This window comes from Arachis stenosperma, chromosome 1 (assembly GCF_014773155.1).
Source record: "Arachis stenosperma cultivar V10309 chromosome 1, arast.V10309.gnm1.PFL2, whole genome shotgun sequence".
Classification (NCBI taxonomy): Eukaryota; Viridiplantae; Streptophyta; class Magnoliopsida; order Fabales; family Fabaceae; genus Arachis; species Arachis stenosperma.
The window spans coordinates 4,167,955-4,194,141 of record NC_080377.1 but is presented as its reverse complement, the minus strand read 5'-3'; the positions used below and the strand labels follow the sequence as shown (position 1 = coordinate 4,194,141).

General features: G+C 38.6%; 2 protein-coding genes and 1 non-coding gene across 4 annotated transcripts in view; 2 read left to right on the top strand and 1 right to left on the bottom strand.

The window, feature by feature from the left end:
* The first annotated feature begins 669 nt into the window (after positions 1 to 669).
* On the top strand, positions 670 to 776 carry LOC130956504 (small nucleolar RNA R71). Its single transcript, XR_009077136.1, has one exon. It is a non-coding gene; the product is annotated as a small nucleolar RNA R71 (small nucleolar RNA).
* An 18,476-nt stretch (positions 777 to 19,252) lies between these two features.
* LOC130939515 (poly(A)-specific ribonuclease PARN) lies at positions 19,253 to 25,569 on the top strand. Of its 2 annotated transcripts, none has more exons than XM_057867622.1 (7): positions 19,253 to 19,740; positions 21,272 to 21,402; positions 21,845 to 22,170; positions 22,369 to 22,482; positions 22,962 to 23,088; positions 23,196 to 23,436; positions 23,959 to 25,569. In XM_057867622.1, exons 1-7 carry the CDS (start codon positions 19,373 to 19,375, stop codon positions 24,788 to 24,790), a joined length of 2,139 nt encoding a protein of 712 aa, XP_057723605.1. In that variant the 5' UTR covers positions 19,253 to 19,372; the 3' UTR covers positions 24,791 to 25,569. The 2 variants fall into 2 exon arrangements, with proteins under 2 accessions (XP_057723605.1, XP_057723600.1); XM_057867617.1 differs by having other exon boundaries at positions 23,166 to 23,436.
* Positions 25,486 to 26,187, bottom strand: part of LOC130939489 ((-)-kolavenyl diphosphate synthase TPS28, chloroplastic-like) — a 22,867-nt gene continuing 22,165 nt past the window's right edge. The window contains exon 13 of the mRNA XM_057867593.1: positions 25,486 to 25,982. Within this exon, the coding sequence (XP_057723576.1) occupies positions 25,575 to 25,982 (408 nt within the window). The 3' untranslated portion in view covers positions 25,486 to 25,574. The remainder of the gene's footprint in view (positions 25,983 to 26,187) is intronic.

The following is a 26,187-nucleotide window of genomic DNA, read 5'->3' as shown; positions in this document are numbered from 1 at the left end:
TCCCACTTGTCCTTCCAAATTTCTGATGGAGGACCTTGTTTCATTCATGAAATTTTGAGTGGTTTTGATTAGATCAGAGACCATTGTTGCTAAGTCAGAAGTACTTTGCTTAGAAATCTCTGTCTGTTGCTGAGAAGATGATGGAAAAGGCTTGCCATTGCTAAACCTATTTCTTCCACCATTATTGTTATTGAAACCTTGTTGAGGTCTTTCTTGATTCTTCCATGAGAGATTTGGGTGATTTCTCCATGAAGAATTATAGGTGTTTCCATAGGGTTCTCCTAGGTAATTCACCTCTTCCATGGAAGGGTTCTCAGGATCATAAGCTTCTTCCTCAGATGAAGCATCCTTAGTACTATTTGGTGCATTTTGCATTCCAGACAGACTTTGAGAAATCAAATTGACTTGTTGAGTCAATATCTTGTTCTGAGCCAATATGGCATTCAGAGTGTCAATCTCAAGAACTCCTTTCTTCTGACTAGTCCCATTGTTCACAGGATTTCTTTCAGAAGTGTACATGAATTGGTTATTTGCAACCATTTCAATTAGCTCTTGAGCCTCTGTGGGCGTCTTCTTCAGATGAAGAGATCCTCCTGCAGAGCTATCCAAAGACATCTTGGATAGTTCAGAGAGACCATCATAGAAAATACCTATGATGCTCCATTCAGAAAGCATGTCAGAAGGACATTTTCTGATTAATTGTTTGTATCTTTCCCAAGCTTCATAGAGGGATTCTCCATCCTTCTGTCTGAAGGTTGGACTTCCACTCTAAGCTTACTCCATCTTGTGGTGGAAAGAACTTGTCAAGAAGGCATTGACTAGCTTTTCCCAAGAGTCCAGGCTTTCTTTAGGTTGAGAATCCAACCATATTCTAGCTCTGTCTCTTACAGCAAAAGGGAATAGCATCAGTCTATAGACCTCAGGGTTAACCCCATTAGTCTTGACTGTGTCACAGATTTGCAAGAATTCAGCTAAGAACTGATGAGGATCTTCCATTGGAAGTCCATGGAACTTGCAATTCTGTTGCATTAGAGAAACTAATTGAGGCTTAAGCTCAAAGTTGTTTGCTCCAATGGCAGGGATAGAGATGCTTCTCCCATAGAAATCAGGAGTAGGTGCAGTGAAGTCACCCAGCACCTTCCTTGCATTGTTGGCATTGTTGTTGTTTTCGGCTGCCATGGGTTCTTCTTCCTTGAAGAATTCGGTCAGGTCCTCAACAGAGAGTTGTGCTCTAGCTTCTCTTAGCTTTCGCTTCAAGGTTCTCTCAGGTTCAGGGTCAGCTTCAACAAGAATGCCTTTGTCTCTGCTCCTGCTCATATGAAAGAGAAGAGAAAAAGAGAATGTGGAATCCTCTATGTCACAGTATAGAGATTCCTTGAGATGTCAGAGGAAAAGAGAATTAGAAAGAAGAAGGAGAAGAGGAATTCGAACTTTAATTAGATAAGGTTCGAATTGTGCATTTAGAAGGAGTGGTACTCCATAAATAGAAGGATGTGGGAAGGAGGGAAGTGGATTTTCGAAAATTCAATTAAAAGATTTTGAAAACATTTTGAAAATTTGATTAATAATTTTCAAAAATTGAAAGTGGAAGAGAAGTCAAGTGATTTTTGAAAAAGATTTTGAAATTAGAAGTTAAAAAGATTTGATTGAAAACTATTTTGAAAAAGATGTGATTGAAAAGTTATGGTTTTAAAAAGATGTGATTGAGAAGATATGATTTGAAAACAATTTTAAAAGATATGATTTGAAAACAATTTGAAAAGATATGATTTTGAAAATTAGTGACTTGCCTAACAAGAAAAGATATGATTCAAACATAAAACCTTCCTTAACAGAAAAGGCAAAAAATGTTCAATCAAATCATTAATTGTTAGTAAGTATCTTTGAAAAAGGAAAGAAATTGATTTTGAAAACATTTGATTGACAAGATTTGATTTGAAAAAGATTTGGTTTTGAAAAACTTTGAAAACTTGAAAAAAAAATTGATTTGAAAACAAAATTCTCCCCCTAGCACCATCCTGGCGTTAAACGCCCAGAATGGTATACATTCTGGCGTTTAACGCCCAAAATGCACCCTTTTTGGGCGTTAAACGCCCAACCAGGTGCCCTGGCTGGCGTTTAAACGCCAGTCTGCCTTCTTCACTGGGCATTTGAATGCTCAGCTTTTTCTGTATAATTCCTCTGCAGTATGTTCTGAATCTTCAATTCTTTGTATCATTGACTTGAAAAGACACAAATTAAAAATATTTTTGGATTTTTAATAATCAAAATGCAACAAGAATCAAATAACAATGCATGCAAGACACCAAACTTAGCAGTTTGTGTGCTACTGACACTATATGAGACACATAAACACTCAAGCCAAAAGAATTCAAAGATCAAAACAAGAAATATATGCATGGATTCGAAAAATGTAACAAAAACATGCATTTGACACCAAACTTAAGATGAGACACTAGACTCAAGCAAGAAACATAAAATATTTTTGGTTTTTATGATTTTGCAAATTTTTTGTGTTTTTTGAAAATTAAGTGGAAAAAAATATCAAAATTCTTAATGAGAATTCCAGGAATCAGTGCAATGCTAGTCTAAGACTCCGGTCCAGGAATTAGACATGGCTTCACAGCCAGCCAAGCTTTCAAGGAAAGCTTCGGTCCAAAAACTAGACATGACCAAAGGTCAGCCAAGCCTTAGCAGACCTGCTCCAAAGCAAATTGATGAAAATCAACAAGCTCTTGTGGTGATAAGTTGAAACCTCGGTCCAATCAGATTAGACATGGCTTCAGCCAGCCAGATTTCAACAAATCATCATGAAACTCTAGAATTCATCTTCAAGAATTTCGAAAAAAATAAATACCTAATCTAAGCAACAGATGAACCGTCAGTTGTCCAACTAGAACAATCCCAGGCATTGTTACCAAAAGCTTGCTCAAAACTTGAACAATCCCCGGCAACGGCGCCAAAAACTTGGTGCGCGAAATTGTGAACAATACTTTTCACAACTCTCATAATCCCTGTCATGACTCCAAAACTTGGTAGTTCAATTCCATGGCATTACACAACTTCGCACACTAACCAGCAAGTGCACTGGGTCGTCCAAGTAACCTTACGTGAGTAAGGGTCGATCCCACGGAGATTGTTAGCATTGAAGCAAGCTATGGTCATCTTGTAAATCTTAGTCAGGCAAACTCAAATGTATATGATGATGAACGAAATAACATAAAAGATAAAGATAGTGATACTTATGTATATCATTGGTGTAAGAGCTTCAGACAAGCGTATGAAGATGCCTTCCCTTCCGTCTCTCTGCTTTCCTACTGTCTTCATCCAATTCTTACTCCTTCCATGGCAAGCTCGTGTAGGGTTTCACTGTTGTCAGCAGCTACCTCCCATCCTCTCATGAAAGCGATTGCATATGCCCGTCACAGCATAGCGGAATTCATCTGTCGGTTCTCAATCAGACCGGAATAGAATCCATTGATTCTTTGGCGTCTGTCACTAACGCCCGCCCTCAGGAGTTTGAAGCACGTCACAGTCATTCAGTCATTGAATCCTACTCAGAATACCACAGACAAGGTTAGACCTTCCGATTCTCTTGAATGCCGCCATCAGGTCCTGCCTATACCACGAAACTCTGATCTCACGGAATGGTTTGGCTCGTTTGTCAGGCGAGCACTCGGTTGTCAGGCGATCAACCATGCATCGTGCAATCAGGAATCCAAGAGATATTCACTAAGCCTCAGATGCTTGTAGAACAAGAGTGGTTGTCAGTCACCTTGTTCATGGGTGAGAATGGTGATGGGCGTCAATCATCACCTTCATCATGTTGAAGAACAAGTGATATCTTGGACAAAGAACAAGCGGAATTGAATGGAAGAACAATAGTAATTGCATAATACTCGAGGTACAGCAGAGCTCCACACCTTAATCTATGGTGTGTAGAAACTCCACCGTTGAAAATACATAAGCATAAGGTCTAGGCATGGCCGAATGGCCAGCCTCCCAATGGTCTAAGATAGCATAAAAAAGATAGCTACCCAAGGTCTCGATCAAAAGCCCTTATACAATAGTAAAAGGTCCTACTTATAGAAAACTAGTAGCCTAAGGTATACAGAAATGAGTAAATGACATAAAAATCCACTTCCGAGCCCACTGGTGTGTGCTTGGGCTGAGCAATGAAGCATTTTCGTGTAGAGGACTCTCCTTGGAGTTAAACGCCAGCTTAGTGCCAGTTTGGGCGTTTTAACTCCCAATTAGTGCAGTTCGCGTTTAACGCTGGAATTTCTGAGGGAATTTGAACGCCGGTTTGGGCCATCAAATCTTGGGCAAAGTATGGACTATTATATATTGCTGGAAAGCCCAAGATGTCTACTTTCCAACGCCGTTGAGAGCGCGCCAATTGGGCTTCTGTAGCTCCAGAAAATCCACTTCGAATGCAGGGAGGTCAGAATCCAACAGCATCTGCAGTCCTTTTTGAGTCTCTGGATCAGATTTTTGCTCAGATCCCTCAATTTCAGCCAGAAAATACCTGAAATCACAGAAAAACACACAAACTCATAGTAAAGTCCAGAAAAGTTAATTTTAACTAAAAACTAATAAAAAATATACTAAAAACTAACTAAATCATACTAAAAACATACTAAAAACAATGCCAAAAAGCATACAAATTATCCGCTCATCAGGTTTGCATTAGTAAGGATCATTGTACTTACCACGGGATCGTCGTGATCAGGTATTACCCCTTGTGCATCTTATTTGGTGAATAAGATTGTGGGTAGATTGAAAACTCCGACGTCTTTTCCGACTTGATATACCTTTTTAAGATATCTTTTGCGTGAGACTTAGTAATTCTCCCTCCTACAAATCCTCCATTTATCATATGTATGTGCCTATCAGGAGTTTGTGGTGGCCGATCTCGCTGACTTTCATCTTCATCACCTCTCTTCCTTTTCCTGGGTCGTCTGACCTTTTCACAAGGTATCTTTCTAGCTGATATTCTCTGACCAACTATTAGATGAGCGGGACTAGTAGCTTTTTGCTTCCGAACAGTTTTGACATCTCGCTTTATCCTTTGAGGTTCAGAATGATTGGCATCTATAGGAACTCAGAATTCAGATAGTGTTATTGATTCTCCTAGTTAGGTATGATGATTCTTGAACACAGCTACTTTATGAGTCTTGGCCGTGGCCCAAAGCACTCTGTCTTCCAGTATTACCACCGGATACATACATGCCACAGACACATGATTGGGTGAACCTTTTCAGATTGTGGCTCAGCTTTGCTAGAGTCCCCAATTAGAGGTGTCCAGGGTTCTTAAGCACACTCTTTTGCCTTGGATCACAACTTTATTTCTACCCTTGCCTTTTGGTTTAAAGGGCTATTGGCTTTTTCTGGTTGCTTTTTCTTTTTCTCTTTTATTTTTTTCGTTTTTTTTTGAATCACTGCTTTTTCTTGCTTCAAGAATCAATTGATGATTTTTCAGATCCTCAATAACAGTTCTCCTTTTCCATAATTCTTTCAAGAGCCAACAATTTTAACATTCTTAAAACAATAAATTCAAAAGACATATGCACTGTTCAAGCATTCATTCAGAAAACAAAAAGTATTGTCACCACATCAAACTAATTCAACTAGTTTCAGAGATAAATTCGAAATCCTGTACTTCTTGTTCTTTTGTGATTAAAGCATTTTTCATTTAAGAGAGGTGATGGATTCATAGGACATTCATAGCTTTAAGACATGAATTTTAAATTTTATTAATCATGAATTAAGAACAAAACTCAGAAATAGATATAAGATAAGACTAATAGTAATATAAAACAAAAAATTTAAATAGGCTCCTAATGATAGAGGTTATCACAGAGTTAGGACTCAACAACCTTGATTTTGAGAAGTGGATGCTCCCTCAACTTGAGGGGAGAGCTTTTGGCGTTTCATCTCTTAAAGTTCACGCCCCTGCTTCTCTTGTTCCTTCAGCAATTTGCAGAGCATGCAGTTCTGATTCTGCTGTTCTTCCTTAAGTTGCTCCATAGTTTCTTGCAACTTAGTGATAGATGCTTCTAGGCTAGTCCAGTAGTCAATTTCAGGAAATTCAGGGAGGAACTCCTGCGCCCTCTTTTTGATAGAGTTGTCTTGCATTTGTCCTTCCATTGACTTCTTGGTGATTGGATGTTCAATGGGTATGAATTCATCTACTCCCATCTTGACCCCAGCCTCTTTACAGAGCAAAGAGATCAAGCTTGGGTATGCCAGTTTGGCTTCAGTGGAATTCTTGTTTGCAATTGTGTAGATCTCACAAGCAATCAGATGATGAACCTCCACTTCTTTTCCAAGCATAATGCAATGAATCATCACTGCTCTCTTGATGGTAACCTCAGAACGGTTGCTAGTGGGTAATATGGAACGCCCAATAAAGTCTAGCCAACCTCTTGCAATTGGTTTGAGGTCTCCCCTCTTGAGTTGGTTTGGGACACCTTTTGAATTGGTTATCCATTTAGTTCCAGGGAGGCATATGTCCTCTAGAACTTGATCCAACCCTTTATCTACTCTCACCATTCTCCTATTAAAGGATTCAGGATCATCATGCAGTTGAGGTAATTTGAAGACCTCTCTTATATTGTCCAGATGGAAGTAAATAATTCTCCCTCTGACCATGGTTCTGTAGGTATGAAAAGCAGTTCCAGTCATTCTCTGCTTATCTGTCAGCCACAGATTTGAGTAGAATTCCTGAACCATGTTCCTTCCAACCTTTGTCTCAGGGTTGGTTAGAACTTCCCATCCTCTATTTCGAATTTGCTCTTGGATCTCCGGATATTCATCTTCTTTCAGATTGAATTTGACTTCCGGGATCACTGACCTCAGACCCATTATTTTGTGGTAATGGTCTGCATGTTCTTTGGTTAAGAACTTCTCTTGACTCCAAACATCCTTTGGATTATTCTCTTTCTTGCCTCTTGAATTGGTTTGTTTTCCTCTAGGAGCCACGATCTTGATAAATCTTGGCCTAGTGATCACGGAAAGCACACCAAACTTAGAGGTTTGCTTGTCCTCAAGCAAAAGAAGGCAAAGAGGGGAGAGAGAGAAGGAGAGCAAATTCGAATGGTGTGGGGAAAGAGGGTGGCCGAATGTGTTTAAATAGGAGAGGGGGAGAAATATTCGATAATTTGAAGGAGATTTGAGAAGATATGGAAAAAATTTGAGGAGATAATTGAGTTTTTTGAAAGAGTCTAGGAAAGAGTTTGAAATAGATTTGAAGAAGATTCTAATTTTTGAGATTGGGGGTGAATAATGAAAATTTGTAATGTATTTATGGAGAAAGATATGGATCAAAACAAGAAATTTTGAAAAAAATTAAAGTGGGAAACAAAATCTCCTCCCCCTGCCTTTCTGGCGTTAAACGCCCAGAATGGTATCCATTCTGGCGTTTAACGCCCACTTGGTGGCCTATTTGGGCGTTTAACGCCCAGCCAGGTATCCTGGCTGGCGTTAAACGCCAGAAATCCCTTTATCACTGGGCGTTTTGCTAAACGCCCAGGATGCTACACACCTGGCGTTAAACACCCAGAATGGTGCCCATTCTGGCGTTTAACGCCCAAAATGGCACAATTACTGGCGTTAAACGCCCAGAATGCCCCTTACTGGCGTTTTTTCGCCAGTATGCTATTTTTCTCTGCATTTTGCACTGAATCCTTCTGTAACTCTGTAAATTCCTTCAATTTTAATAATTGCCTTTTAGGAATATGTATCAAACCTTGATTAGACAGAACTGATGCCCCTCTAATCACTGGGTTGCCTCCCAGTAAGCGCTTCTTTACCGTCTTTAGCTGGACCTTCACTGAAAAATCACTCAAGTCTCAGTTTTGAGCATTCTTGCTCAAAATTGCTTTCAAGATAATGCTTGATCCTCTGTCCATTGACAATGAACTTCTTGTCAGAATCATTATCCTGAAGCTCAACATATCCATATGGTGATACTCCTGTAATCACATATGGACCCCTCCAGCGGGACTTAAGCTTTCTTGGAAACAATCTGAGCCTAGAGTTGAAGAGCAGGACCTTTTGTCCTGGCTCAAAGACTCTGGATGACAATTTCTTGTCATGCCATTTCTTTGCCTTTTCCTTATAGATTTTTGCCTTTTCAAAGGCATTGAGTCTGAATTCCTCTAGCTCATTTAGCTGGAGCAATCTTTTTTCACCAGCTAACTTAGCATCCATGTTTAGGAATCTGGTTGCCCAATAGGCTTTATGTTCCAGTTCTACGGGCAGATGACAGGCCTTCCCATACACCAGTTGGTATGGAGAGGTTCCTATAGGAGTCTTGTATGTTGTTCTGTATGCCCACAGAGCATCATCCAAGCTCTTTGCCCAATCCTTTCTACGGGCAATAACAGTCCGTTCCAGGATTCTTTTGAGCTCTCTGTTAGAGACCTCAGCTTGCCCATTTGTCTGTGGGTGATACGGAGTTGCTATTTTGTGGCTAATTCCATATCTAACCATAGCAGAGTACAGTTGTTTATTGCAGAAATGGGTACCTCCATCACTGATCAGTACTCTGGAAACACCAAACCTGCTAAAGATGTATTTCTGTAGGAATTTCAGCACGGTCTTGGTATCATTATTCGGTGTGGCAATTGCTTCCACCCATTTAGATACATAGTCTACTGCCACTAGAATATAAGTGTTTGAGTATGATGGTGGGAAGGGGCCCATGAAGTCAATTCCCCATACATCAAACAATTCAATCTTCAAGATCCCTTGCTGAGGCATGGCGTAACCATGAGGCAAGTTACCAGCTCCTTGGTAACTGTCACAGTTACGCACAAACTCCCGGGTATCTCTATAGAGAGTAGGCCAGTAGAATCCGCATTGGAGGACCTTGGTTGCTGTTCGCTCACCTCTAAAGTGTCCTCCATATTGTGATCCATGGCAATGCCACAGGATTCTTTGTGCTTCCTCTCTGGGTACACATCTGCGGATTATTCCGTCTGCACATCTCTTAAAGAGATATGGCTCATCCCATATGTAGTACTTGGCATCATAAATTAATTTCTTTCTTTGCACTCTGCTGTACTCCTGGGGTATGAACCTCACAGCTTTATAATTTGCAATATCTGCAAACCATGGAGCTTCCTGAATGGCAAAGAGTTGCTCATCTGGGAAGGTCTCAGAGATCTCAATAGAAGGGAGGGACGCCCCAGCTACTGGTTCTAGTCGGGACAAATGATCAGCTACTTGGTTCTCTGTCCCTTTTCTGTCTCTTATTTCTATATCAAACTCTTGCAGAAGCAATACCCATCTTATGAGCCTGGGTTTTGAATCCTGCTTTGTGAGTAAGTACTTAAGAGTAGCATGGTCAGTGTACACAATCACCTTTGATCCTACTAAATAGGATCTAAATTTGTCAATGGCATAGACCACTGCAAGTAACTCTTTTTCTGTGGTTGTGTAGTTCTTCTGTGCGTCATTTAGAACACGGCTAGCATAATAAATGACGTGCAGAAGCTTGTTATGCCTCTGTCCCAACACTGCACCAATGGCATGGTCACTGGCATCACACATTAATTCGAATGGTAATGCCCAGTCTGGTGCAGAGATGACTGGTGCTGTGACCAGCTTAGCTTTCAGGGTCTCAAATGCCTGCAGACACTGTGTGTCAAACACAAATGGTGTGTCAGCAGCTAACAGATTGCTCAGAGGTTTTGCAATTTTCAAAAAATCCTTTATAAACCTTCTGTAGAATCCTGCATGCCCCAGAAAGCTTCTGATTGCCTTAACATTGGCAGGTGGTGGTAATTTTTCAATTACTTCTACCTTTGCCTTATCCACCTCTATTCCCCTGCTTGAAATTTTGTGCCCAAGGACAATTCCTTCAGTCACCATAAAGTGACATTTCTCCCAGTTTAAAACCAGGTTAGTCTCTTGGCACCTTTTAAGGACAAGTGCTAGGTGGTTAAGACAGGAGCTGAATGAATCTCCATATACTGAGAAGTCATCCATGAAGACTTCCAGGAATTTCTCTACCATATCAGAGAAGATGGATAGCATGCATCTCTGAAAGGTGGCAGGAGCATTACACAGACCAAAAGGCATTCTTCTGTAGGCAAACACGCCAGAAGGGCAAGTGAATGCTGTTTTCTCTTGGTCCTGAGGATCTACTGCAATTTGGTTGTAGCCTGAATAGCCATCCAAAAAGTAATAATAATCATGCCCAGCTAGTCTTTCTAGCATTTGGTCTATGAATGGCAAAGGAAAATGATCCTTTCTGGTGGCTGTATTGAGCCTTCTGTAGTCAATACACATGCGCCACCCTATGACTGTTCTTGTAGGAACCAGTTCATTTTTTTCATTATGAACTACTGTCATGCCTCCCTTCTTGGGGACAACTTGGACAGGGCTCACCCAGGGGCTATCAGAAAAAGGATAAATAATCCCAGCCTCTAGTAATTTGGTGACCTCCTTCTGCACCACCTCCTTCATGGCTGGATTTAGCCGCCTTTGTGGTTGGACCACTGGTTTGGCATTATCCTCCAATAGGATCTTGTGCATGCATCTTGCTGGGCTAATGCCCTTAAGGTCACTTATGGACCACCCAAGAGCTGTCTTGTGTGTCCTTAGCACTTGAATCAGTGCTTCCTCTTCCTGTGGATTTAAAGCAGAGCTTATAATCACTGGAAAAGTGCCACCCTCTCCCAGGAATGCATACTTCAGGGATGGTGGTAGTGGTTTGAATTCAGGTTTGGCAGGCTTATCCTCCTCCTGAGGAATTTTCAAAAATTCTTTTGTTTCCTCTGGTTCTTCCTGATCAGGCTGAGCATCCTTGAAGATGTCCTCAAGCTCTGATTCTAGACTTTCAGTCATATTGATCTCTTCCACCAAAGAATCAATAATGTCAGCGCCCATGCAGTCATTTGGTGTGTCTGGATGCTGCATAGCTTTTACAGCATTCAACTTGAACTCATCCTCATTGACTCTTAGGGTTACTTCCCCTTTTTGTACATCAATGAGAGTTCGTCCAGTTGCTAGGAAAGGTCTTCCTAGAATGAGAGTTGCACTCTTGTGCTCCTCCATTTCCAGCACTACAAAGTCAGTTGGAAAGGCAAATGGCCCAACCTTGACAATCATGTCCTCAATTATGCCTGATGGATATTTAATGGAGCCATCAGCAAGTTGGAGGCATATCCGGGTTGGTTTGACTTCTTCAGTCAACCCAAGCTTTCTGATAGTGGATGCAGGTATTAGATTGATACTTGCTCCAAGGTCACACAGGGCTATCTTGGTGCAAGCACCTTCTAATGTGCATGGTATCATAAAGCTTCCTGGATCTTGAAGCTTTTCTGGTAAGCTTTTCAGAATGACTGCACTGCATTCTTCAGTGAGAAACACTTTTTCAGTTTCTCTCCAATCCTTCTTATGGCTTAAGATCTCTTTCATGAACTTAGCATAAGATGGTATTTGCTCAAGTGCCTCTGCAAACGGAATCTTTATTTCAAGAGTCCTCAGATAGTCTGCAAAGCGGGCAAATTGCTTATCCTATTCCGCTTGGCGGAGTTTCTGTGGATAAGGCATCTTGGCTTTATACTCTTCAACCTTAGTTGCTGCAGGTTTATTCCTTACAGAGGTGGTTGGAGAAGTCTTTTTAGAGGGGTTACTATCAGTACTCTCAGGTGTCTGGTTCCCCTTTTGCGTTTGAACGCCAGAATTGGGTGGAAAATGGGCGTTTAACGCCAACTTTTCCCCCTTTTCTGGCGTTTGAACGCCAGAACTGGGCAGGGAATGGGCGTTTAATGCCAGCTTTCCCTCCTTTTCTGGCGTTTGAACGCCAATAGTATTCCTCTCTGGGCTCTTACTGTCCTATGAGGGATTTTGGATAGTGGTTTGGCTATCCTCTGTCAATTGTTCCTTTACTGACTTTTTGCTACTTTGAGCAGTGTTATTCAGTGTCTTCCCACTCCTTAGTTGAACTGCTTGGCATTCTTCTGTTATCTGTTTAGATAGCTGCTGTTTTTCCTGATTCAACTGTGATTCCATGTTCTTGTTAGCAATTTTAGTCTCTTGGAGCATCTCTTTAAATTCTGCTAACTGTTTTGTCATCAGGTGTAATTGTTGAGTAAGCTCAACCATCTGTTCTTGAGGATTAGGATCAGTGGCTAATGCCATAACTTCTTCTTTTGTAGAGGACTCATGGCTAGAGTACAAATGTTGATTTCTAGCAACAGTATCTATAAGCTCTTGAGCCTCTTCAATAGTCTTTCTCATATGTATAGATCCACTAGCTGAGTGGTCTAGAGACATCTGAGCTTTTTCTGTAAGCCCATAGTAAAAGATGTCCAACTGCACCCACTCTGAAAACATTTCAGAGGGGCATTTTCTCAGCATACCTCTATACCTCTCCCAGGCATTGTAAAGGGATTCATTATCCTCTTGTTTAAAGCCTTAGATGTCCAGCCTTAGCTGTGTCATCCTTTTTGGAGGGTAAAAGTGATTCAGGAATTTGTCTGATAATTGTTTCCATGTCTTTATGCTTGCTGTAGGTTGATTATTCAACCACTTCTTAGCTTGATCTCTTACAGCAAATGGAAACAGTAATAATCTGTAGACATCCTGATCCACCTCTTTATCACGTACTGTGTCAGCAATTTGTAAGAACTGTGCCAGAAACTCAGTAGGTTCTTCCTGTGGAAGACCGGAATACTGGCAATTTTGCTGCACCATGATAATGAGTTGAGGGTTTAGCTCAAAGCTGCTTGCTTTGATGGGAGGTATACAGATGCTACTCCCATATGCAGCTGTAATGGGGTTGACATATGACCCCAGAGTCCTTTTGGACTGTTCATTCCCATTTATGTCCATATTGGAGAAAAGGGAATTGATGTGAATAGTAGTCAAGATATATATGTATATATATTTTTTTGAAAAGAGGAAAGATAAAGACAACAAAGAGACACCAAACTTAAAATTTTTCAGAAAATCAAACATGAATTTTCGAAATTTTAAAGAAAAACACAAAAAAGACACCAAACTTAGAATTTTTAAAGATCAAAAGGGGACTAAGGACATGCAAATACGAAAATTAAAAGAAAAACAAAAGCATGCAATTGACGTCAAACTTAAAATATGAAATTATACTTAAATAAAAGACTCTAGACCAACAAAAACAAAACGGTCCTAATCTAAGCAACAAGATAAGCCATCAGTTGTCCAAACTCGAACAATCCCCGGCAACGGCGCCAAAAACTTGGTGCACGAAATTGCAATCACACTTTGCAATCCCGCACAACTAACCAGCAAGTGCACTGAGTCGTCCAAGTAATACCTTACGTGAGTAAGGGTCGATCCCACGGAGATTGTGGCTTGAAACAAGCTATGGTTACCTTGTAACTCTTAGTCAGGATATCAAAGATTATCAGGATTAATTGTAAAAAGCAAAAGAACATAAAACAGGTACTTGAATTGCAGTGATGGAGAATAGGTTGAGGTTTTGGAGATGCTCTGTCTTCTGAATCTCTGCTTTTCTACTGTCTTCTTCTTCAAACACGCAAGGCTCCTTCCATGGCAAGCTGTATGTAGGGTTTCACCGTTGTCAATGGCTACCTCCCATCCTCTCAGTGGAAATGTTCAACGCACCCTGTCACGGCACGGCTATCCAGCTGTCGATTCTCGATCATATCGGAATAGAATCCAGTGATTCTTTTGCGTCTGTCACTAACACCCCACAATCACGAGTTTGAAGCTCGTCACAGTCATTCAATCATTGAATCCTACTCAGAATACCACAGACAAGATTTAGACCTTCCGGATTCTCTTGAATGCCGCCATCAATTCTAGCTTATACCACGAAGACTCTGATTAAGGAATCCCAGAGATATCTACTCAATCTAAGGTAGAACGGAGATGGTTGTCAGGCACGCGTTCATAGTTGAGAATGATGATGAGTGTCACGGATCATCACATTCATCCGGGTTAAGAACAAGTGATATCTTAGAACGGAAGCAAGCATGATTGAATGAGAAACAGTAGTAATTGCATTAATCCATCAAGACACAGCAGAGCTCCTCACCTCCAACCATGGGGTTTAGAGACTCATGCTGTAGAAGATACAATGAGAAACGTGTAAAGTGTTATGAGGTACAGATACAATGTCAAAAGATCCTATTAATAGTGAACTAGTAACCTAGGGTTTACAGAAATGAGTAAATGACAGAAAAATCCACTTCCGGGCCCACTTGGTGTCATTTTTGTGTCATTTTGGTTGCAAAAGCCGGCGTCAACCGAGAGGCTAAAGATAGGAGAACCCCAATTCCGGTCGATAGTGATATAATTCCGACCAAGAGATGCCTCAAGCCTCCGGAAGCCACCAAGGACTTTGGACCACCCCCACCGACTCGCAACACTACCCCTTCATCTACATCACAGAAATCGACCGCCCAACGCCTTGAGGACCTTCACAAGAAATTGGACCGTTATGAGCGGCGTAACCAACGCCGCTATGCTCATGTGAAGAAACTTCTAAGCGTAGTCACCCCACCTATGGAGGAACCCGATATCTCCACATCCACCGCAACTTCAAGCGGCGAGAGCTTTGACATCGGAGATGTGGGACACTCGGAGCTCGACCAACCACTGCGTCTAACCTTTAGCACGGAGGACCGTGCTACGTTTTAAGTGTGGGGAGGTCGGCCGACCGATCTCCGTAGGTAACATCTGAATAAATCTGAATACATTAGGATAGGTTGCATGATTAGGTTTTAGTTGACACCATTTGCATGATAAATTTACTTGGTTGGAACAATGAAATTCTTTCTTAGGAAACCAATACTTTGGGGCAACCATGGGACATTGCAAAAATTTTAAATGCTTTGATGCCAAAATTGCATGAAGAATTATATCTTGGAACATGGGTTTGAGTTAAGAACACAAGCTTGCGAGACTTGAGCCTAATGGTGTGGTTACATTTTATAACCATTTATTTCCTTTCTTGTGTGCACTATTCTCCTCCATGATTGCAATCTTTGATTTGTTTGATCCTTTATGTCCATTATTTTGTGCCATTTTGACGATTGGATTTTTGACGGTTTAGAATTTTACAAATGAAATCTCGTCGAAGTATAGTTTCTAAACCAAGCAATAATCCTTTCATACAAAAATTTGTTTGTCACAAGTACAAACCCCTAAAACCTATAAACCGAAGTATTTAAACTTCTGGTCGTTCTCCCTAGGAATTACAATAAAGTGTCTTGTTATTGGTTTGAGTTGTTTTAGGGTTTTGGATAAGAGACATGAAAGTAAATGGCAATGAAAATAAACTAACAACTATAAAAGGCTCTTGGCAAGGGTTGGTAGTCAAGGATCTCTATCCTAATCACTAACCACAATATGAGAATTGGCAAGGATTAATCCCATTAAATCATCCTCTAACTAGTAGTAAAGGAAAGTCAAATGAGCTATATCAATCCTAGTCCATAAGTCCTAACTCTCCACTAATTCAATTAGTGAGAACTAGAGTCAATGGCTCCCAATCATCAATCACTTGGACATTAGTAACTCAAGAGTTCCTAAGTTACCTTTCCAAGCCAAGAGTATAAAATCCTACTCTAAAATCCAACCAAGCATTTCATCAAACACTTGGAAGGCATAAAAGGAAAGCATAGTAAATTGCAAGAAAAGTAAATCTACACTACTCAATTACAAGGAATTAACAACAACAAATCAAAAGAAACACATTTATTAAGAATTACGTTTTATTGAATTGAAAGAATGTAGAAGGAGCAATTCTAGATCTACAACAAAATCTAAGAACAACATAAAGGAAATTATAACAAAAGAATAGAAGAAGATTGAATGTAGCAACATAGAATTGAAATGTAGAAGTAGGAGAAAGTAAAGATTAAAACCTAGATCTAAGAACTAAACCTAATCCTAATCCTAATTCTAGAGAGAAGAGAGAGCTTCTCTCTCTAGAAACTACCTCTAAACTAATCCTAATGAGTGTGTAATGAACTAATGAGTTGGAATCCCCTTTGCTCTTCAATCCTTGGCTTTAAATAGCATCTTTGGCGCCAAAGTTGGTTGGGATTGGGCCCCACAACCCTTCAGAATTCGTTGGCCACGTTTTCATTAAAAAATCATAAACCAACACCGATGCGTACGCGCACAGCACGCGTACGCGTCCATGGGGTAATTCGCAGGTGCGCGCAAGCGCCAGGTGCGCGCGCGCGTCCATGGGCGAGTTCAACTTCTTTGACTTTTCATGATTTCTCCACTTTGCATGCTTTCCCTCTTCACTCCTTTGATCCATCCCTAGCCTTTTCAATCTGAAATCACTAACAAACATATCAAGGCATCTAATGGAATCAAGGAGAATTAGATTTAGCTATTTTAAGTCCTAAAAAGCATGTTTTCACATCTAAGCACAAATAAGGAGACAATCACAAAACCATGCTATTTCATTGAATAAATGAGGGTAAAAGGTTATAAAATCCCCTAAAATGAATACAAGATAAACCGTCAAAATGGGGTTTGTCAGTGCTTGGGCTGAGCATTGAAGTAATTTCGTGTAGAGACTCTTCCTGGGGTTAAACGCCAGCTTTTATGCCAGTTTGGGCGTTTAACTCCAATTTTTATGCCAGTTCCAGCGTTAAACGCTGGAAATTCTGAAGCTGATTTGCAACGCCGGTTTGGGCCATCAAATTTCGGGCAAAGTATGGACTATTATACGTTGCTGGAAAGCCCAGGATGTCTACTTTCCAACACCGTTGAGAGCGCGCCAATTGGGCTTCTGTAGCTCCAGAAAATTCACTTCGAGTGCAGGGAGGTCAGAATCCAATAGCATCTGCAGTCCTTTTCCGTCTCTGAATCAGATTTTTGTTTAGGTCCCTCAATTTCAGCCAGAAAATACCTGAAATCACAGAAAAACACACAAACTCATAGTAAAGTCCAGAAAAGTAAATTTTAATTAAAAACTAATAAAAATATACTAAAAACTAACTAAATCATACTAAAAACATACTAAAAACAATGCCAAAAAGCGTATAAATTATCCGCTCATCACTTCTCGCTCTATGTTATTGGTTCGATTCCGTAGGTTAGCTTCTAATTTCAAAAGCTTTTTCTCAAGTTTCCTTCGACGCCGTACCTCTCTTTGAAAATCTCTTTTGGCTTCCTTTTGTTGTTTAATCTCTTGTTCGAGTTGCTCCAATCGGCCTTGATGTTCGTGTACGAATCCCATGATCTCAGTTGGGTGTGGGGCTCTTCGTTCTCGGGTGGATGTAAATCTGACTGTAGTCGTCGGTGCGAGAATTTCTTGATGTTCCTTCCCTATTGGGATTACTTGTTCCTTCATGTCGTGAGGGTATCATAAGGGCTCGGCCGTCGTTACGAGGTTATGTCTCGGACTCAAATACATTGCGTCCGTCTTCAAATTGTTTGTCCGCCATAGTGGGGTGTAGACTTCCAAGTCCCTAGCAACGGCACTAATGTTTCGAGGGTTACCTAAAACATTGACTTGGGTCTGAACATGAGGTATAGACTTCTTCTAAGACAGCGTCCGACTTGTGCTGGTCCCAAGATGCCGCCGTCCGAGTTTCTCGTGAGGAAGTGGGGGTGGTACTTGCAAGAGATTCTGATGCTTAAATTAGCAAAAGTTTTAGGCAGATTTTTAGTAGATTAAGTCCTGAATATACCTGAGGGTCTCAATGTATTTATAGTAGAAAAGATAACTACCTTTTAGAGTAGTTCCACCTTAGATGGTGGATGGCCGTTTCCCCTTTTTTAGGAAAGTTGTTTAGATCTTCTTTTTAAATGGATAGGAGATATCTTAGCCATTAGTTACTTATTCAAATAAGTAAGGTTGAATTTCCGTCATCGCGCCCGACCTCTATGAGGTCGGATAGAAGTAAATGAGGCCACCTTCGTTGGATGAGCTTTATTCCTTTTGGGTCTGCCTTCATTTTGGGCTTGGGTATGAACATTACTTTCAGTAAAATAATTTTCTTAAAACAAAATTCTCAACAAATATAATAAATTATAAATAACTCATTTAATTTTCAAAAACTCGGGATGTTACTGCGAGTATTTTTGGCTCAAGAGTTTAATCCAATATATTCTATCATCATGTGGATTGACTAATAGAAAAATAACTCCAACTGTTCTGTTTAAAGATAATACAATATGCATTGCTCAACTTAAAGGTAGATACATTAAAAAAGATAGAACAAAGTATATTTCTCCCAAATTCTTCTCCACTCATTACCTTCAAAATCAAAGAACAAATGATGTCTAACAGATCCGCTCAAGCGATAATTTGACAGATTTATTTACAAAGTTACTTCCAAAATCATCCTTTAAAAGATTAGTCCATCAGATTAGGATGCGCCGATTTTGAGATATTAAATAATGTCGACAAGAGGGAGAGGCTATACTTTTTTTCCTTGATCAGGTTTTTATCCCTATTGAATTTTTCTTGACAAGATTTTTAATGAGACAACCCTCATTATAAAGGATATTGTACTCTTTTTTCTTTACAATTTTTTTTCATTAAGTTTTTTTTAATAAAATTTTAATGAAGCATACTACTAAATAGACATTCAAAGAAAGTGTTATGATAGGGGCACTCTACTATACAGATTGTGGTGGTATAGAGAGAGAATATAAATTTTCTTTATAGTTATTTTTTATTATTTTATTGTTATTTAAAATATGGGTCCTATCTTTATTAATTTCTCTTTCATCCTATTAAAAGAAACATCTGTAAACTTACATCTGTACCTTATAATTCACTGTTATGATGATGCCTATTAATGATTTGACTTTTTTTATAATGAGCCACTTAGTTTTTTAATAAGAAAAAAACTCAAGTTGTCAAAATGGATTAAATTAATTAAGTTTAAAAATATAAATCATACATATATAAATAAAAAGGTAAAATTTCAGACAATACACACACAAAATTAATAAAAAATATTAATACTACATATTAGTAAATATATATGAATTATCTCAATTATATTAAAATAATAATATTAGTGAATATTAATATTTAAAATCTCTATTTATATTTTTTTATTTTATATTTATTTTATTTATTTATTTATTTTATAATACTATATAAATTTATTATATTAATACAGGCAAAAATATTCATAAAAAAAGTAATTAATCTCATACAAATAAAAATCAAGGCCAAAAAGTGTATTTTTTTTTTTTTTTGTAGGGCCTCGTTATCTTTTTAGCCAAAACGCTGTGTTTCAATATCGGCGACGCCTCAGCGGCTCAGCCTGCCCCCTTTCTACGGCAAGAAGAAGCACACTAATACACACATAGGCAGATAGTTAACCCTCCTCTAAACCCTGTCGACGGAAATGCGTCATCTCACACAATGAACCCAACACCAAGGAAACTCTCACTCTCACTCTCACTCTCACGTGCGCTCTCACGTGCCCTAACTACCGCCACCGCCGCAGCCTCGCAATCTGGATCGGCTTTCCCTCTCAAGACGGTTACCACCAAAAACTTCGAAGCTTCTCTTTCGGAGCTCCGGGACCATGTCCGAACCTCCGATTTTGTGGCCATCGACCTTGAGATGACCGGCGTAACCAGTGCACCCTGGCGGGAGTCCTTCGAGTTCGACCGCTCCGACGTCCGGTACCTGAAGGTCAGGGACTCCGCCCACAAGTTCGCCGTCATTCAGTTCGGCGTCTGCCCCTTCCGTTGGGACTCTTCCAACCACTACTTCATCGCTTATCCGTATGTTATTCCTTCGCATTTTTTTTCGCCCGTTGATTTTTCTTTCCTGCAGTTAGTGATTTAGTTATTGACGTATTGCAGTTATTTGTGTTTATAGTTTACTCGTTATGTTCAATTTTTGTGTGAGTTGGTATTTTTATTGTTCTTTTGGTACATAAACTGCATTGAGGTTTGAGCCTGATGGATAAGTTCATCCGAGGTCCTTGGAGTTGGCAAAATTCTGGCAAGTGAGTCCCTTAGCGTCAGTGAACTTGAGCTACTTTTGGGATGAATTTGAAGTCAATGTCTTTGATGTACTCCAAATTCTTAGCTCAATTTAGAGTTTAACTCGTACAAAGTAATACGATGGTAATTGAGTTTTATGAGTGAGTTTCATGTACTGAATAATTCCTTGCTGGTTTACAGTAATTGATGGAAAATTGGTTGATTGATGCGAATTATTGTAGTTGTTGTATAATGAGATTGATTCTTGTAATCTTGTGTGTTAAAAGGAACTAGTGGTAAATGGGTGTAATTCGTTTAGTTTGCTACTCAATTTCTTTTTTCAATTTCTTGTATGCTAATCGAATGTATTTAGTCAACTTTAAAGAGTTCTGATTATATTATTACTTTTTGTTACTAATTGATTTTTTTTCTTTGGAGGAAATTTGTAGAAAGTGAATTTAGATTGCTTGAGAAATTGATAGTCAGATACATGTACCTAAGTTTCAAATAGTATATACTTTCATTTGGAGTGAATATTATCAGCATAAAAAATAAAATTATGTCAATTTTGATGGTAGATAATAACCTGAAGGGAATTTCGATGACAATGTGAGAATTGTGGTCATGGACTTGTGGGAGTGAAAAGTAAAAATTGAAAACATTGCAATATTATACCTGTTAAATGAAAACATGGCCCTGTATTTATGCTAGACCCTGATATGTACTTATGTATCTATGACATTTTTGTAACAACTGAAACTTAACCTGATTTATTTCAAAGAGTAGTTTGAATAAATATTCTAAAAATATTTGTATAATATTTCAAGTTACGTAATAGAAGAGGCAAGTTTTTTTTGTCTTTTCTTTTTGTTTTTTCATTTCTTACTGGTTTTTGTTATTTCTGCTTGTGACTTCCCTAAAGCTTTGTTTGGGAGTTAATAGGGAAAAGAAAGGGAAGGCATTGAAGAGAAAAGAAAGTTAGGGAAAGGAGAGTGTTTAAGAGAATAAGATGTTTGCCTTCCCTTTGTTTGGGGATCTAAAATGTAGGGGTAAAGGAGGGTTGTAGTTGTAGATGGCTAATGAAACCCTTTAAATCCTTTCCCTCATTCAAATCCAAACTCCCAAGCACAAAGAAACCTCTTAATTAATGCTTTGCCTTTCTTATCCTTTCCCTCCTACTTTGAATGCACAAACAAAGGCTAAAGTTTGGTAACAAATTAACAAATATTCCCTCCTCCCCTCCCCCCTCCTCCTTTTCTCTTTTATTTCTTGGTTCATGTGATGAATTATCTATTACTGTTTGATTTAGACAAATGTTCTTTGACAGGTACAATTTCTATGTTTTTCCACGTCAGGAGGTTGAGGATCTGGCTCCATGTTATGAATTTCTCTGCCAGACTACTTCAATGGATTTCTTGGCTAAATACCAGTTTGATTTCAATGCATGCATACGTGAAGGTTTCTTTCTCTTCCTTTTTTCCCCTTTCATTGCCTGGTATTAAGCAAATAAACAGTTACCTAATTAATAGAATAAAGGGTTCCGTGCACTAAAAGCTGCCAGAAATGTATTCAGCGACAGTAGATTAGATTGGTTGCATGCTTTTTTCTGCTTTAAATGGACTCACGTGCACCTGCTTCACTTCTTGATAGATTAGACTGGTTGCATGCTCTTTTCTAGCTACATGCATATTAGGTTTATATATAAAAATTCTGGGACATCGAACGTTCTGAAGAATTATGATCTTTATCCACTAACCAAACCTGGAGGAATTTTGGGATTTGTCGATCCTCCAAAAATCTGTCATTTTTTTGGAAATAGGCATTTTTTCTACGTGCTTAATTTTTCACTGCTTTAATAGTTTCTGTGGTTTGAGATTTTTGCGCACTTGGATAATGTCAGGAATATCTTATTTATCTAGAGCGCAAGAAAGGGAAGCAGTAAGGAGATTGAATTCTAGATACGAAAGTGAGCATTCAAACATTTATAAATTAAAAGACGTTAAAGACATACAATTGATCAGCATGGCAGACATATTGTTCTCTGAACGAATGAAAAACAAATTCAGTAAATGGCGTGATGGGTTATTACAGGAGCAAAGTCGAGAAGAACAAATTATAGGAACTTCAAAAGACTCAAAACAGCTATTTGAAGTGATTTTCTTTAAGATGCATCCTGCTATTAGACTTAGTGGATTTACATCTCGGCAGCTAAAATTGATTCAGTTGGTAATGTTATTACATCTTGGACCCTTAGTTGATATGTTCACATTTTGTCTCCTAGTATTTAATTGTATTTATTTTTTGTTCTTTGTCTATTTATCTATTTGTTAATTGTGTCATCTACCCCCTGTAGATAAGGATATATGTAGGAAGTTTGTGAGAAAAAATAGCTGAATTTGTCTGATTATACATTGAAAATTTCAGGTCATCAGAAAACACTTTCAAGATTTGTCATATGTATGTGTGAATAGCGAAGATTCTGGTTCACAACATATGGTTGTATATACAGACTCAAAGGATGAACTAAACTTACTTCTGGTAAATATATTATTGAATTTGAGGACCTTACAATTAACTGAGAAGCTATTTAAATCTTGATATTATCTTTTTATGTTTTCCTCTGTTTACCTTCTTAAAATTGTAATGTGTATTCTAAATTGCCAATGAATTTTTGGAAGTGAATTACATTTTCCACACTTTCAAGACAACAGTCTTGTTAACTGACTGAATTTTGGTTACTACTAAATGAAAACTTGAAATGACCTTGTATTAGTTTAGAATCTTCAGATAGCTAAACATGTTCTTGAAGCAAAGCGTAATCCTCAATTAAACATTTGAAGGATAACACATCTATGAACTATTAGTATAGAATATGCCGTCTTTGGATGGCTAAACATGTTCTTGAAACAAAGCTAGTCTCAATTAAACGCTTGAAGGATAACACATCTCTATAAAGCTAACTGACACCACACCACCACATTAAATCCTCATAAAAGATATTCCTTAATCTCTTGCAGAAGGAGGTAAAAGATGGAAATCGCAAGGCAGAAGAGAAGAAGATTCAAAATGCTGTGGGATTTCGCCATGTTATTGATCTCCTTTCTGCAGAAAAGAAGTTGATTGTTGGTCATAATTGTTTTCTGGGTATCAATTCTATTCTTAGCTCCTGTATTGCTTTTTAATTTTATAAGATACCAAGATGATGATATTCCTTAATACAGATATTGCTCATGTCTACAACAAATTTATAGGTCCCCTTCCAGGGACTCCTGAAGAGTTTGTCACCTCTATTAACAAGTATTTTCCGCACATTGTTGACACTAAAATACTCTTCAACAATAATCATGTGCTCCAAGAAAAGATGAAAAGGTCAAGAAAATCACTGGCCTCTGCATTTTCCTTGTTTTGTCCACAAATTGCAGTAGGTTCCAACAGCAGTGATCTTGATTCACCCTTACATGTGAAAGTGAATGTTGAAGTTAATGATTTGAGGTTAGTTTCTGCATTCTCTCTATAAATCATGAATGGTAATCTCTCAGTGGTTTACCAGTCTAGTGGTTTAGAAGATGGTGTTATCTGCATAATATAACGTTATTCTTCTCATGTATTCAATGGAGCAGCAGATCACTGACTCACACTATGAAATGGATTTTATGCCCAACTCCTGGTTCGCATTTGATTGGCAATTTCCATGAATGACTCAAATATTTTCCCTTTTTGTCCTCCTTTTGATTTCTTCCTTTTCTGATATCTGTCTCCAGCAATCTCAGCTTATGTATATCTGAATATACAAATTCCCTTCTCTTTTGTTGTTGGACAATATTGTACTGTTCTCGTTTCTGTTCTCTACATATCCGTGTATAGCCTGAGGCAATTTTCAGAATTTTGATAGTTAAGTGTTTTACACGGAAGAACACTTAAAAACATTGTTGCTTTTTATATCACTTGTTGTCCAAGCTGTCTACGTCTTTAGATGTATCTTTTTGTACCAGCATAACATATATTTGTATGCAGATCATCGAGCTGGAACCCTGGAGCCAAGCATGAGGCCGGATATGATGCTTTTATGACTGGTTGCATCTTTGCTCAAATATGCAGTGATTTAGGAGTTGATTATAAACACCATGAATCTTCTCCACAACAACTAGCCCTCAATGAGAAACTACAAAAGTATGTTAACCATCTATATCTTAGTTGGATACATGGGGACATTATTGATCTGAATACCGGTGATAAGGTTGCAGAATCTACACCAAGCAATAACCTCAAGAGGCAATATCCAAAGATTTTGTTTGAAAATATTGTTATTATTTGGGGTTTTCCTTCTCAGCTGAAGGCAAATGATCTAAGAGTGTGCATATCTAAAGTTTTTGGTCCAGCTTCTGTGGTTTCTGTCTACCACTTGGATGCGACTGCAGTATTTGTGCAGTTTAGTAAGACAGAACTAGTTTACGACTTCCTTTTGTTGAAGGACACCTTAGAAAGAAGTGATGGCGCAATCTTGGTTTTGCACCCTCTTGCAAAGATTTTGGAAGGGGGCAATACATGCGCCGCTGATTATGATACTTACAAAGAAATCTGTGGTTCACCCATTTCCGAAGCTTTGTTTGCCAAGCAGGCAAAGGCGGTTGGCATAAAGTGGAAGACCAAATTGGTAGAAAGCCAGGTCACATTGCAAACCGAAGATCACGAAAGTCCAGGCGCAGAAGGTTCTGTAAATTCGGTTATGAAATTTGTAAAGACTAAACCAAACATAATTGAGCAGTTAAGAAATGCTCCATCTCATAGGAAAGTCTCATCTTTTGAGACCGAAGATTCTTGCTGTGCAGTAGAAATGAATGCTTGACCCCCGACTCGTGATTTTTTACCCTATTAGCCTAGACATGCCATATTGTATCAAGTTTGTAACTAATACACCTTCTAGTTTATATTTATCAACTTGCATTGTCATCTTTTCAATGTGTAGACAAATCAAAATTGATTTTGATTTCTTCACATCCCAGACAAACAAATGTTATGTTTGCAGTGGGAGACTCTTTTAATTTCAAATAATAAATTGTTGTTGTTATGTGAGTTTGAGAATGCAGGTAATAGCACGGATGCAGAAGTAGAGGGAGTGGAAATAGTGGCTTGGTTTATGCTAGAGGAAGCAGTACGTTCGTTGGAGGAATTGGTGATCAAAACAAAAAACCCAAATCTGATGAAAGGACAAATGAAACGGGCAACTCAATTTGGATACAGAATTTCGAAAGAAATAGAATGCAGAATCTGCTCCAACAGGTCTGTTTTCAGATTCCAATTTACAAAGGATAAAGAATTCTGTTTCAAAAATAGGTGGAGAAAAATTGCAACTGCATAAACCAGTGAACAAGTAACTCTTGTGCAATAAATAGGGCACCTTTGAACCCCCCAAAATCCAACTAAGCACTAAGCAGAGAAGCAATTCACAGTTTTTGTGAATGAGTGGAATATTATAGAATGTATAGTAAAAGTTAGATTATTGTGAATGAGTGGGAGAAAATATAAAATGTCCATCCCTGTGATGGTTTATTTTATTGCATATTAGGGTTCCCATCTTAAAAGGTTCAAGGTCTATATATTCCAATGAAAAAGTAAAATATGTTAATTTATTACATCACTTTCTGAAATAGAACTTTGTCAGCGTGAGACATAATGGTCTGAGAGTCAAAATATGCAACATAGTAAAAACTCTTGGCCACCAAGAAGAATGAGCTCTTAATGCCATCTTGGGAATTTTGGAGCACTATTTGCACAAACTCTTGCATTTCTGATTCTATTTGTGGTGTAGTGGTGGTTTTGGTTGCAATACTCAGTTCATTTTTTCCCTTCTCACTTTGGTAATCTTTGAGCTTATGGCAGACTTTGTTAGTGGCATTGAGTAATCGTTGGTACTGAGGGTTTAGCTGTAGCTCTTGTAACCAATCACCAGCCATTAAATTTATAGTTTGCACAATCAACTCTGCTTCTCTTTTGGAGCTGCTTCCTTCATTTTGCCAACTAAACAACCAACTCTGCCACTGACCAATTCAGGAATAACAAATTTTCAAAAGAGACTAACCTCTCTTATTTGTTACATTGTGTTTTTATTTTCATTTTTAATATTTTTTATTTAAGATTCTGTAAAAAATAATAAAAATTTTCTTCTTTTACTTTTCACAATATAGAAGCAAAAAAATATTTTGTTAAACTAAACAAACTCTAAATTGTTGTGTTCTAATCACA